At 35.7% G+C, this 13,985-nt stretch overlaps 1 protein-coding gene across 4 annotated transcripts in view; it reads left to right on the forward strand.

The window, feature by feature from the left end:
• The first annotated feature begins 7,316 nt into the window (after positions 1 to 7,316).
• LOC143244275 (serine/threonine-protein kinase unc-51-like) overlaps positions 7,317 to 13,985 on the forward strand; it is a 144,169-nt gene continuing 137,500 nt past the window's right edge. For 3 of the 4 annotated variants that reach the window (XR_013025006.1, XM_076488631.1, XM_076488633.1), the window contains exon 1: positions 7,318 to 7,844. Coding sequence is in view for 3 of the 4 variants with exons in the window: in XM_076488631.1 (XP_076344746.1) it covers positions 7,755 to 7,844 (90 nt within the window). In the remaining variant the exon portion in view is untranslated. Of the gene's footprint in view, positions 7,845 to 13,985 lie in introns of all 4 variants that reach the window. The other variant, XM_076488632.1, reaches the window with a different exon arrangement.

Consider the following 13,985-nt stretch of genomic DNA (forward strand, 5'->3'; position numbering starts at 1 on the left):
AACGAGGATTACTTCAACAACCAATTGTTCTCTGGATCATGTAAAGTCTCAGCTGCAGTGAAGAAAGTCAGCTTGTTATACTTAATGAAATAGCTCAAATTAATGGGTAATATAGACTGGCAAGAACATGCTTGCCAACTTTTTTCACTCCTTAACGAACCAACTGCCATACAGAGCAACTGAACAGAGATGACCAATTTATTGCTGAATATTCTAATGTTTGTTTGGAAAGTCGTGCTCCATGTAGATTTTTTATAGGATTCTCCAACCCAATGTAGATGTCCTAAAATGTGTACAAAAACATATGGAGTGGCTAAGATCTGCATTAGTTAACAAACATGAATTCGAGATCCAACAGATAGAAAAGACCGCTGTATTACAGAAAAGATGCTATGATAAAACAATAAAAGAATGTATATATATCAACAAGGAGACAAGGTTTGGTTTTCGTATGTGCTAGTGGTTCATTTATGGTTAAGTAGGAACTTTCCTTGTGTTCTGTCTATTTGATGAATTAGTGTAAAAGTTACATCTGTCAAGAGGTACGTCCAATTGCATAATACATTTGACCAGCTGCATTCATAGATCACTGATGAAGTTTTTAAGTATTAATTTGAGTTAAGAAATGTAAAAAAAAAAAAAGAGATTGATAAGTAAGAGGAGGTTTAAAGTAATATTTGGTCTCACCACGACTCACAGGTGTAGAAGTTAATAGCTGAAAGTACTCATTAGGTTTTTTCAACGAGCCAGATGAGGAAATACTGGATCTAGAAATGAGTAGGTGAGTTACTTTACCCATTTTCAAAGGAAGCAACAACGATTACCTCCTAGTCAATATAGTTGTGATTGATTGATGATCGAGAGCAAGATTAAGATATTAATATCACTGAGTGAAAGGAAATGTGATCATTACTTTGAAAGATTTTAGTTCCCCTGTTGACAAGGGTCACAGATGAACGGCCATGTCATCACGTTTGTTGACTCGCATTCAAAATTTTATTCATACTGTTTTGTGAATGTATGTCACTAAGTTGGGTTATCAAATTGTATATTATAATTAAAATTTTAGTACTATACATATGTTAATTTTTTAATTTAAATATTAAAAAACACATAAATGTCGATTTTTGTGTTTCAGATGGTATTTTGAATGCCGCATTAGTTCAAATTAGAGGTTTTGTGATGTGCAAGTACAAAGTCTGTAGTTTATTACGAATTAAGTACTCAAATTACCGATATGGATAAGCTAGAATATAATATAAGAATCAGAACCTTCCATCATTTCTATTTTCTGAGCTATAAAATATACTTCTTGAATCAATCTCGAATTTTTCTACTTTTGAAAATACTTTCTCATATACACCTAATTTACTGAATGGCGTGTGTATGACCAATGGAAGATGAGAATGTCCGCACAGTGGCTTTATCAGTCTCTTTGAGGTGTTTGAATATCAAACTTTTTCGTCTCGTGCTAGATTCTAAACGGTAAAGTAAGACGATAGTGAGCTCGAAATCTTATATTTTTTAGATCTAAGTACAGTTTACTAACTAAGCTTGATAAATTATAATGAAATAACAATAACACTAGTCAGAATAAATATATATATAAACCTAAAAACATTACTTCGTTCATATTCTCCATGTGCAAAATTTGATAAGGCTTAGCGACTTATATCGAGCAGCAAACGAATGAAAAGCTCGTAACTAGACGAGATGATTTTGTACTATACTTTTTTTAATTACTGTTCTATGTTTTGAGAAAAATAAGTTTAAGAACTTATTGGTGAATGGTAATAATGTATATGCATATATAATACATTTATACTGAAATGTGACTATATTTTACAAGACAGGCCACTTTTTAAAGGCCAATTTATACTCTTGGACAGGGTAACTGAGTGCACGTGCGATGCGTCGTTGCCACATTTGTGATGTTAGTAGTTTGTTTTGGGCCCGGCATGGCCTAGCGCGTAAGGCGTGCGACTCGTAATCCGAGGGTCGCGGGTTCGCGCCCGCGTCGCGCTAAACATGCTCACCCTCCCAGCCGTGGGGGTGTATAATGTGACGTTCAATCCCACTATTCGTTAGTAAAAGAGTAGCCCAAGAGTTGGCGGTGGGTGGTGATGACTAGCTGCCTTCCCTCTAGTCTTACACTGCTAAATTAGGGACGGCTAGCACAGATAGCCCTCGAGTAGCTTTGTGCGAAATTTCCAAACAAACAAACAAAGTTTGTTTTGTTTTTTGAATTTCGCGCAAAACTACACGAGGTCTATCTGCGCCAGCCGTCCTTAATTTTGCAGCATAAGACTAGACGGACGGCAGCTAGTCATCACCACCCACCGCCAACTCTTTTTACCAACGAATAGTGCGATTGATCGGCACATTATAATGCCACCATGGCTGAAAGGGCGAGTATGTTTGATGTGACAAGGATTCGAACCCGCGACCCTCAGGCTAGATGTTAGTATAATCATCAAAATAACCAGCTTCTATCACGGATGGAGTGAAAGGTATGTAGTAAGAACCAAAGCGATATCACTCGTATACAACCACTCGTAGAAACTTCATAGCCGTTCTAGGAGTCTCCTGGTGAGGTTAAAATGAAATAATATGAGAGCTCACACCTAAGACTGCCGTGAGTGTGGATTGTAAAATTATATATATAATTTTCTTCATTATAAAAATTTGCATACTTAGCAATGTTTATGCATTGTTTTCTAGGTTAAAGGGTTTCAAATACGATTTTTGTAAATTGTTTTTTTAAAAAATTCTCTGGTTTATAATGTAAAAATGTGCCCGGCATGGCCGAGCGCGTTAGGTGTGCGATGCGTAAACCGAGGGTCGCGGGTTTGCATCCCAGTCGCGGTAAACATGCTCGCCCTTTCAGCCGTGGGGGCGTTATAATGTGACGATCAATCCCACTATTCGTTGGTAAAAGAGTAGCTAAAGAGTTGGCGGTGGATGGTGATAACTAGCTGCCTTCCCTCTAGTCTTACACTGCAAAATTAGGGATGGCTAAGGTTTCTCCTTCTGGTTGGGGGTTGTGCGGTGGGCAAACAATCTACTCACTTAAAAAACCAGTCTGTTAATGAATCCGTATGTTCCTTCATGGAATCGAGAGGCGTAAGTAAAATGTGTTCATTTTTGTTTCCTTATTTTTTATATATTTTTTGTTAGGTAAATGTGTGATTATATTCCTTGTATTTATTTACGGGAAAGTGTACGGTTGAATAGCAAACCATATGCGGTTTCTTGCATATTTAAAGTGCGGAAACTTGTGGACAGGAAATATCCTTTATGTAAAGTGAATGAAAATTAATTGTCTTTGTTTAGGAGTTTTGTTTTTCTCTGTAATACGTTATCTGTGTTAAGGTGTTCATTAGCTTTCTCTTGTATTTGTGCAATATATTATGTTAAACATATTTTAACTTCTGTTCTTTATTTTGTTTGAAACATTGTGAGAAAATAAACGGTTTGTGTCAAAGGATTTGGTTCATTCATTTGATTGTAAAAAACTCGACATGATTCTACTGACCAGTTAAACAATTATCACAGTTAAAGGGTTTTGATTGTATGATGTATTGTTGTTAGAGAGTGTTATTGTGTAAAATTATAAATCAATGTGTTGCATATATTTATCACTCTTTCTGTTTATCCATGCAATGTATTATCTCTCATGTCAGAATATTAAAGTTTTTATTGTGTATTGATTTTCTTTGTTTAAAGGTATTTCAATATGTATTGTATCATTGTTAAAAAGTTATTCTCGTATATTTTGTTGTAGTGAAGTGCATCAGTAGACTTTGTTGTATTCAAATCTTTTCATGTGTAAGAGCTATTATTTATGTTAAGAGCAGTGATGTAGGAAGGAGTTGCAAATTGGAGGTGCTTGGCTGGATATTCAGATAATACAATATTATAATTTAAAGTTGCTACATAAGTCAAAAATATAAAAGTGTTGGTGCTACAGCACATCACATTTATAACGCTTCTTAAGGGTATTATTGTATAAGAGTAATTAATTATGTAAACTAAGTTTATTAAAGTTTTATTTGATAGCCTGTTTTTAGTGTTTTTTTTTCTTCATAAAATGCTTCATTTGTAGTCACATTTGTTTACGGATATCGTCGAAAGGCATTTGAACGCAACTAGAAAGTGCTTTTATGAAAGCTATACAAAGTTGTGTATTTCCTTATAGATTAATATTAATTAATATAATTAATACAGTATTAATATTTTAAAAAATTCAAAATTGGTTATTTATATAGTTTCCACATAATATGTTGGTTAAGAAGTTCAGTAAGTTCCTTCTGCTCTACTGACTGCTGCTTTGTGTCATTCATGTAGAGTAGCGCTTTTTGTCTTTTTTCAATAAAGATCGCTCCAAGGTCATAAGTAGTACGTGAAGTTATACAGTTGTCTTTTCCACAGATGATCTCTTGATGACTTTTTCGTTTTTTGTTTCACTTGCAATCACCAATCACATAGGTCATCTAATAATTGATTTGAGTAAGTCTAACGTTTAGGCGTGCTACTCGTAATCCGAGGGTCGCGAGTTCACATCCCGGTCGCGCTAAACATGCTCGCCCTTTCAGCCGTGGGGGTGTTATAATTTGACGATCAATCCACTATTCGTTGGTAAAAGAGTAGCCCACGAGTTGGGGGTAGGTGGTGATGACTAGCTGTCTTCCCTCTAGTCTTACACTGCAAAATTAGGGACGGCTAAGGTTTCTCCTTCTGGTTGGGGGTTGTGCGGTGGGCTAACAATCTACTCACTTAAAAAACCAGCTTGTTAATTAATCCGCAAGAGATTGCGGCCCTATGTTCCTTCATGGAATCGAGAGGCATCAATAAAATAAATAAAATAATAAAAGTCTAACGTTAGCGAGTTATTCTGGCGAAAGATATATTAACTCCGAAACATTAAGCCCAGACAATAATCTTTTATTGTTGTTTCAAAAGAAAAAAATGAAATAAAACCCCTCTCATCACTAAATTTACTACACTATCATTTTCCTTGGTATCATATTTAATCGAGGCCGGCATGACCAAGTGGTTAGGGCGCTCAACTCGCAATCCGAGGGTCTTGGGTTCGAATCCCCTTCAAACCAAACATGCTCGCCCTATCAGCTGTGGGAGCGTTATAATGTAACGGACGGTCAACCACATCACTCGTTGGTAAAAGATTAGCCCAAGAGTTGGTTGTGGTTATTGTTGACTAGCTACCTTCCCTTTAGTCTTACACTGGTAAATTAGAGACGGCTAGCGCGAATAGCCCTCGTGTAGCTTTGCGCAAAATTCACAAAATAAACAAACATGTTTAATCGTAATTTACGTTGGAGTGACAACTTTAACAAAATAAAAAAAAAAATCTGTTAATCAACATCTTGCGCATTTGAATGAGATCAGGGGCATTCAACAAGAATGTGCACCCGACATCATTATTCATATTTATAAAGCTTTTATTAGGCCCTTAAACGAATATGTTAGCGTAGTTGCGGGTAACATGTCTGATAACCTTCCAAGCCCTTCAATACAAAGCCATCACGTCAGTTCTCGCCTTGACTCACTAAATGTAGGCCCGGCATGGCCAAGCGTGTGAAGGCGTTCGACTCGTAATCCGAGGGTCGCGGGTTCGAATCCCCGTCACACCAAATATGCTAGTTCATTCAACCGATCAATCCCACTATTCGTTGGTAAAAGAGTAGCCCAAGAGTTGACGGTGGGTGGTGATGACTAGCTGCCTTCCCTCTAGCCTTACACTGCTAAGTTAGGGACGGCTAGCGCAGATAACTCTCGAGTAGCTTTGAGCTGCATTCAAAACAAACAAACACTAAATGTAGTATCAGAACTCAAAAGTAGAATTTTCAAGTTTACTAGAAAAAGTATTACTTTGTAACAGTTGTTTGAAACTGTCTAACCAAACAGTCTTCAGCACTAGCAGTAACTCTTGAAATTTGGCACATCATCCTCTCTCCTTTTCAACTATGTAACTAATATAGCATAGTGTATTAACCATATATGCCTTTTTCTCGTTTCAGCCTCACAGTTCAGATGATAGATTATTCAGTGTTAAGATAGTGAAAGTGATTTTTATTCAGGGTACTCCTGTTTTCCTCCCATGACAAAATTCAGGGTACTAGGTCTACACATCCTCAACCAATGGGTTTGTCATACACATCAGTCAAGTTTAATATAAAAGAGAATCTTACTTTAAAACCGCTTGCGGCTTTCGGATTTTTGCTTGTTGAGCCCCTCACCCGTTAAGTATTATATGCATCCATATGAATGATTTTTTGTTTGTTTCTTTTAAGTTTGGTAGTTTTTAAAATTCAATCTAATACCGCAAGCAGGAAAAAGAGAAACCTGTTTTTTAAACACCTGCGATTTCCTCCGAGCTTTAGGTTCAAAATTCATTCCGAAATATCTACCAAGTTTAAAAGAAGGGAAATTCTAAAACAGAATATCAACAAAATATTTTGCATACGACCTTGTTTTAATAAGTTAGATGAGACTTCAAACCTAACTATCCAATAAAAGTGAGTCTCCGTGGTAAGTAAAATACATTTTCACTGTGCTTGTTTGAATAAATATTATTTATTGTGATTGTACATTTGGGCCTAGTCTCTCCTTATTTTTTGCAAAGTTACTTAGTTGATAAATATAAAATTATTTCGAAATAAATATATTGAAAAATCTACTATTACTTTGCAGACCTATATGAAAAATTTTCTATCACAATGAATGAGGTATGCTTGTTACCATTTGATATTTGAGCTTCCATTGATCTATTACTACTTTTAGAGTAAACCTGTACTTACTTTTACGGATCCCTTAATTTTAATGAGTTGGATCACACTAACGCTGCTTTTGCTTTGCAGAGTGTGTTTAATAATTTCATTGCATTTATTTAGGTGGTCCTGTCGTTTTGCATTCACAAGCCTGTATTAACACCAGAAATTAGCTTATTCCATTGTTATCCAAATGCACCCCCCCCTTCCATTGACTCAACAGTATTTTCTGCAGATTTACAGCGCTAAAATCTGGGTTTCTGGGTTTTGATACCCGTTGCTGGCAGAGCAGTCATTGTATAGTTTTGTACTTGTTTACAAATAAACTTAACAAAATTTATCCTACATGTATAAAATATCATTTTGCTGTAATGGGTACACACTTTATGAGACATAACGTAAATTTTGAGGAGAATGTGCAATAAAGTCCCATTTTAAAGATTGTAAATAATCATGAATAACGACATTCCTTTGGTATTGCATCATCAGCCGAGGATGTCACTGCAGTAGAGTTCCGCAGCTGACATGCTCAAATGTGTTGTAGCGCATTTGTAGAGGGACGCTGAGTCTCCACATCTATTTCGTATGAAGTGAAAGTGATGAAAGCAAAGTAGAATACAAATGTTTATGTCGAAATCTGAGTTAATGACCTAAGTAAATCTACGAGGAGGGTTAATGAATGATTTGTACATTATTACTACTAGCATTTTATTATAGTTTATACATATATGCAACCGTATTCGGACTCGTCGAAATCGTACTGGTACTATTAATATTATTTTGATTCTTCATTGTTCGAAGCCAAGTAAATTAAATAGGCTTGTGACTAACTAGTGCTAGTGATACTAGCACTAGTAGTAGTACATACTATCCCTTGAAGTGCTAGTACTACTACTAGTGATAATATCAATCATTGTAAAGTAACGTGTACACTGCCGATTAAGGGCGCAGGAAAAAATAAAAATGGAAAGTGTAGGAGAATTTGAGTACAGCACCAAAGATTTAATTGGACATGGCGCGTTTGCGGTGGTATTTAAAGGACGACATAAAAGGGTAAGTTTACATATTGGATATTCATATATGCTATTCAAGTTAAGGTATAGCTTATATCACTTAAAAATGTTTTGTAAAATAAATGTAAACAATGTGTTGTTGTATAAAGGTTACAAATTATACTGCAGTATTTAGATAGACCAAGTTTATTAGTAATGTAATTTTAATAAATGACAAAAATACTTTCCTTCTGGGCAGGTTTAACTACTAGTTCTTGCAGTTTTTACTGGAATCTTCTGATACTATGACAATTCTGAGATGTACTTGTATGTGATGTTTAATAATGTTCAACATCCATGAGAAAAAGGATTTTATTGAAATTTTAATTTTAAAATGAACTATCATCGTGGCATTATATCACATTAGAATTTATTTAAGTGTTTGTTTGTAGAAGAAGTTACCAGTGAAATTGATTTTCTGTTGCAACACATTTTCACTAAATAAAACATTTTTAAATTTGTTTTTGGTTGTTTTTTACTTGAAACGTAGTCCTTTTTGTTTTTAGTTTTTATTGGTTAAATCTGAAACACTTTTTGTGGAAGATTCAATTTTTATTTATTATTCAGTTATATAAGTACTGCCTAGTTATAAAAATATTTCCCAGTTATTATTGGTGCAGTAGTTTCTGAGATCCATGTTTTAGATGCAAGCTAAATTATAACAAGGTAATAAAAATTAAAGTATAAGGAATTCACGCTGAAAGTAAAAAGTTGAATTGTGAAGGGGTAAGTGTTCCATAGTTTGTAGGGTGCAATATACGTATATATATTTTTAAATAGTGAGTTGAACCAGATTTTTTAGATGGTATAATTGAGTATGGAGTTTCTACTTTGCTTGAAGGAAGAAAAATAAGTTTACTGTGGGGAAACCTTTTAATTAGAGTGTAAAATGTTTGCTAGAAGAAGTTAAAAGCAAGGTAACAGATGGCCATTTGACCCATTGAAGTTACCCCTAAATTAGAAAATGTTTTTACATTTCAATTTAAATTGGCTTTTAACAACCTATAACTTAGTTGTCAGAATTTCAAAAATAGTTACAACTAACAAAAAAGCAATATTATAAGGCAAACCAATCTATTTATAACTTCAATTAAAAACTAAAATCCAGGAATCAATTTTCATCTCATCTTCCAAGACTGAAACTGTTATTCAATAATATTCAAATTTGTTTAGTTTTCATTTCAGTGCACCCCAACTGATAACCCATAGGAAGTCTTTTCAAAATCTTAATTTTCAATTAAAATTTTAAGCCTCTCCTAATATCTTAAGTAACATAAACTAGACACTAGATGTTTCAAGAATCATTCTAGAAACCTTCTTCTGAGCTCTATATAACAAGTCAGTTATAATCTACAATTTGATTCCAAACTTATTGACATAAATTAGTAAAATAGTAGTTCAATAAAATTTTGAATGCAAGTCAACAAACACAATGACATGGCCTTTGACCTGTGACCCATTGTAAAGGGGTTACTACTGTTTTGCTTTCCCTTATCCAGTCATTTTTCTGTCAAGTTTATTAGTTTTTATTAAGTGCCACTGATGTGATTTTCTTAGCTATCTTTTGTGTGCCATCAAAAACTTTTTAAAAATCTAAATCTGTTAGTACATGAAGTGCATGTACATCCATCTCTCATGCAGATAATGTGCAACATTATTAGAAACTATTAACAGATTAGTAAGAGAAAATTGCCCTTTAGTAAAGTTCTGTTGATTTTTTTTCTGTGATATTTTTAGTTGATTAAATTCTGTAGCCTAAGAAGATATCTAAGCCATTAAAATTTATAATAAACAACAAAGGAGATGAGGTAGATCTACTGAGAGACCCTACTTTTATTACTAGTTACATTTTTCCAGTCATACATGCACGCTTTCTATTACTAAGCTGTTTTTCTGTGTACTAAACTTTTCTACCAATTTGTAAGCATCAAGCTTGCCAATTAATCTTCTCTGAAATGCCAAAGATATCTGAAAGTAAAGATAATGTCAGCCAAATTACCATTATCCAAAGTGACAGAACTCCTATCAAAATCACCAAGTTGGAAAGGCAAGAAAAAATATCTTTTTGAAATGTTGCTGTGAATCATAAGAACCCAGCTTTCCAAATGCTTTTATTTAAAGGTTTTTCACAATGACCTTCTTTACTTTGCTAACAACAGAAGTAGAAAAACATTTGTCTTGTAGTGTTTCAGATTTATCTAGACTTTTATTTTGATTGTCATGAAGTATTTTAGTGTCTAAACTTCAGATAGTGTTCAGGGACAACAAGGGATCTGTTGGTTCATCTCTGCCATATCATCCTCTAAACTAATAAATTATCAAATAAATAAATTAAAAAAAATGAATCCAATCCTTATCATTCATCTATCTATCAAGTTTTCTTTTAAAATCAAATTTATTTCCTGCACATCTGAAGCCAACCACCCTATTTGCAAAATAAAATTCTCAGCTGAAGACAGCTTCTACCTTGATTGAATCTATATTTGCATCCCATAGTTCGATGATTTTTGCTGTTAAATATGAAAAATGTTGATACATCAACATTATCAGTTTCTTGTACAATCTTAGACTAGATCTCCTACTAACTATTCTTTGTTCAAGAGAAATAATTTTTAAATATCTTAATCTCTTCTCAAACGACAACCCCTCAATCTCGGGTATGATTTTAGTAACCCCTTTCAACAATTCAATGTCTTTCCTAAGGTAAGAAGCTCAAAACTGAACTCAGTATTCCAAATGTGGCCTAACAAGTGACTTGTACAAAGAAATTATAACCTCTTCTGATTTGTATTTATTATTTCTGTAGATAGAACCTAAGGTCCTATTTGCTTTACCACTAGCAACAGCATATTGCTTGGTTGACTTAAGAATCCAAATAAATTAATTCAAATTATAAACCACATGATATATTTTGCATTTATCATAATTAAAACCCATATGCTGTTCATTTAATTCAATAAATGATGTAAATCCTTTTCTAAAGCATCACTATCCTCTTCACATCCAGCAATACCCAAGACCTTTCTTGTAAATCCAAAAGCGCAGTGATCCTAAGACTGAGCTATAAGGTACACCACATGCAAAATTAATCTTGTCTGACTGAACTTCATTTATAACACCCCTCGGGGGTGGATTCCTGTACGTGGTAAGGGTACCTCCCAGGGAAGGTTCTGTTCTTTGTTTACCTCCTCTGGGATCTAAACATCCACCCACATGTTTGCCCTGAGTGGCAACCTGTGAAAGGGAGTCGGAGATTTTCGCTGGTTTCTCCATCCAAGGAGTTTCTGCAGTGAGGCGTATATCCACTCTCAAAGATGGAATTATGGTGCCGACCAATGTCCATTCTCACATTTACATCACCACGTCTGCCTGCCACTATGAAAGCAGGCTATCTTAATTGCAAAGTACAGCCATTCATTCCAAACCCTCTCAGATGTTTCCAGCATCAGTAGTTTGGTCACTTGAAGGCATCATATCATGGTTCCTTGATGTATGCTTGTTGTGGTGGCAAGAACCATGATGCCTGTAAGTGTGAAACAGACCCTCATTGCATGAATTACAATAGCTCTGACCTGTCGTACTTTTTTCTTGCCCTGAATAGTTGGAAGAAAAAAAGGTGCAGCGTTTGAAAACTGTTCATAACATTACTTATCCTTAGGCTCAAAAGTTGCTGTGCACCACTTTTACTCAGTTGTATGCTGCTGCACTTCATTCCACAACAACAGTGGGAGTGCAGATGGATCTTTCTGTGCCTCCAAAAGAAGCATTCTCTAAACAAATGAAAAGTCTTTTGACCTTCATGGTTAAAAAAGTTGAATAAATTTCATCACCCATCTCAGCCCTTAACACACAGCATATCCCAGGATTCACTTCCTTTGATTCTGGGTACAGGCATTTCTTTGGGTACCTCTTTTACTCCCACCTCAAGATGCAAAATTATAATTCATTCATGACCTCAGTCGCTGGAATCCTGTTCCAACAGACAAAGACCTGCACAATCGAGCCAGGGCAGTATCCATGGAAGTCAATAGACCTCCCTTGAATAAAGACAGTAAAGGGAAAAGATGTGGCTGTAAACAGAAGGGTTTTCCACCCAATTTGCGTACATATAAATAAAAATGACCACTTTGCTACAATGGAACTGTTGAGGTTTATGTTCTGATCTGGATGGTATCAAAAAACTGATTGCTTCCTACCATTGTGTACGTCTTTTTCCTTACAGGAAACATTTCTGAAACCTGCCAATACAGCCACCTTTCAGCAGTTTTCTTTGTATAGAAATGGCAGGCTGTGTGATGGACGAGTGCATGGAGGGGTGGCACTGTTGGTTGATCAGCATGTACCCACCCTGTCTTTGCTATTTGACACACTCTTGGAGGCCATAGCCATCTGTATTTCCTTGGGTTGTACCATCACTGTTTGTTCTCTCTATTTCTCCCCTGGTGAGACCTATGATGCTGTCTCCTTTTTTAATCCTGGGGGACTTTAATGGACATCATCTCCTCTGGGGAAGTGCTGATATTGAAAGGAGGGGTTGCTCTGTAGAGCAACTGCTCTCTGATCACAACCTTTCTCTTTTCAATACTGGTTCTTCTAGAACTTTGGCTCTGCACTAGGGCTTTTTGCACTTTGCCAGTTCAGAGCTTATACGTAGAGTCTCATGAACCTTCTTTGTACCTCAGCCATTTGCAACTGTCTTTACTGTATGCTTCAAATCTTTGTTCCTTACCAAAGCATCACACCTGGGCTTGTGTTGTCCTTCCTCGGTGGGCTATACTTTTTCAGACCAGAAGATCTGCTATTGCTCCTTTTGGCCTTTGTATTCAGGCACAAATTGGATTAATTGGGTCTGTCCTTGGATAACACTGCTATATCCACTGGTCAGCCCACCCCACCATGGCTTTTTACTGTCCCGAAACATGACTTATCTTTAAGCCCTCTGAGAAAATCAGGCACTCTTGTTTGGAAATACCGCTTGTTATTTGCTGAACATCTTTTGAACCATCCTTCCGTTACTGTTTGTACAGATGGTTTGAAATCAGGTGACTGTGTGGACAGTGTCATGGTTTGTTGTGGTTTGGTGATTGTGTACAGAATCCCTTCTACAGCTTCTGTGTTCACTGTTGAACTGTATGCCATTTTTCTTGCCATGGATCACATGTAAGCTAAACAGTACTCAAATTTCACTATTTCTGCTGACTTTCTTAGTTCTCTACTGGCTGTGGAATTGCTTCACGTTATTTCACATTCTGTTTTCACCAATATTCAAAACTGACTGGCCCATTTCTGTAACATCTACTTCTATCCAGTTTTTCTGGATACCAGGCCACATTGGTATTTGTGGGAACAAGCTTGTTGACACTGCAACTAAATCTGTCTGCTTTGGCACTATCACTGCTGTGCGTGTTCCATACATGGACCACAGTCCTTTATTCAAGGCTCATCTTTGTGCCAGTTGGCAGTCAACTTGGAGTGAGGAATGTGAAAACAAGCTTTCCCAAATAAAACCGTATATTGGACTTTGGCTGTCTTGCTTCCGTAAGGATTGGAAAGAGGAAGTTGTTTTAACTAGACTACACATTGGTCAAAGTTTAACTTATTATTTTCTTTTCTCAGGGACTGGTGCACCAATGTGTTGTCTGTGTTGTACTCGGGTTGCATTAAGCCACATTTTACTGTTTTGCCGTCATTGAGAGTCATAATGACGGCACCATTTTAAACATGTTCTGTCTGAATGTTTATCCATAACGTTAAACAGTGTTATTGATGATGGTAACACTGTCCACTTTTAAAATGTTTTGAGTTTTTTAAAGGCCATTTATCTTTTTAATGCTATTTAAGTTTTTTTAATTTATACATTAGGCCTTATTAAATGTGATTTCCTTTTAAGAATCAGTCTATCTAGTTGGATTTGAAATTAGAAAATGGCTGTAATGTCAAATGACTCGAAAACAGGACTGGAAAGGCCAACTTCAGGTGACTAACGCTGCTGTTTGAACTACCTGCTAGTCATCTTGGCGAGTAGTAAAATTTTGCTTCAAGTCTTTTAAAACTTTTATTACTTTGTGAAAATGGCCATATCATCAAATAATGAGCCCTCTGCTAGTACAGCGGTATGTCTCCGGATTTACAATGCTAAAAT

This window comes from Tachypleus tridentatus, chromosome 2 (genome assembly GCF_004210375.1).
Source record: "Tachypleus tridentatus isolate NWPU-2018 chromosome 2, ASM421037v1, whole genome shotgun sequence".
NCBI lineage: Eukaryota > Metazoa > Arthropoda > Merostomata > Xiphosura > Limulidae > Tachypleus > Tachypleus tridentatus.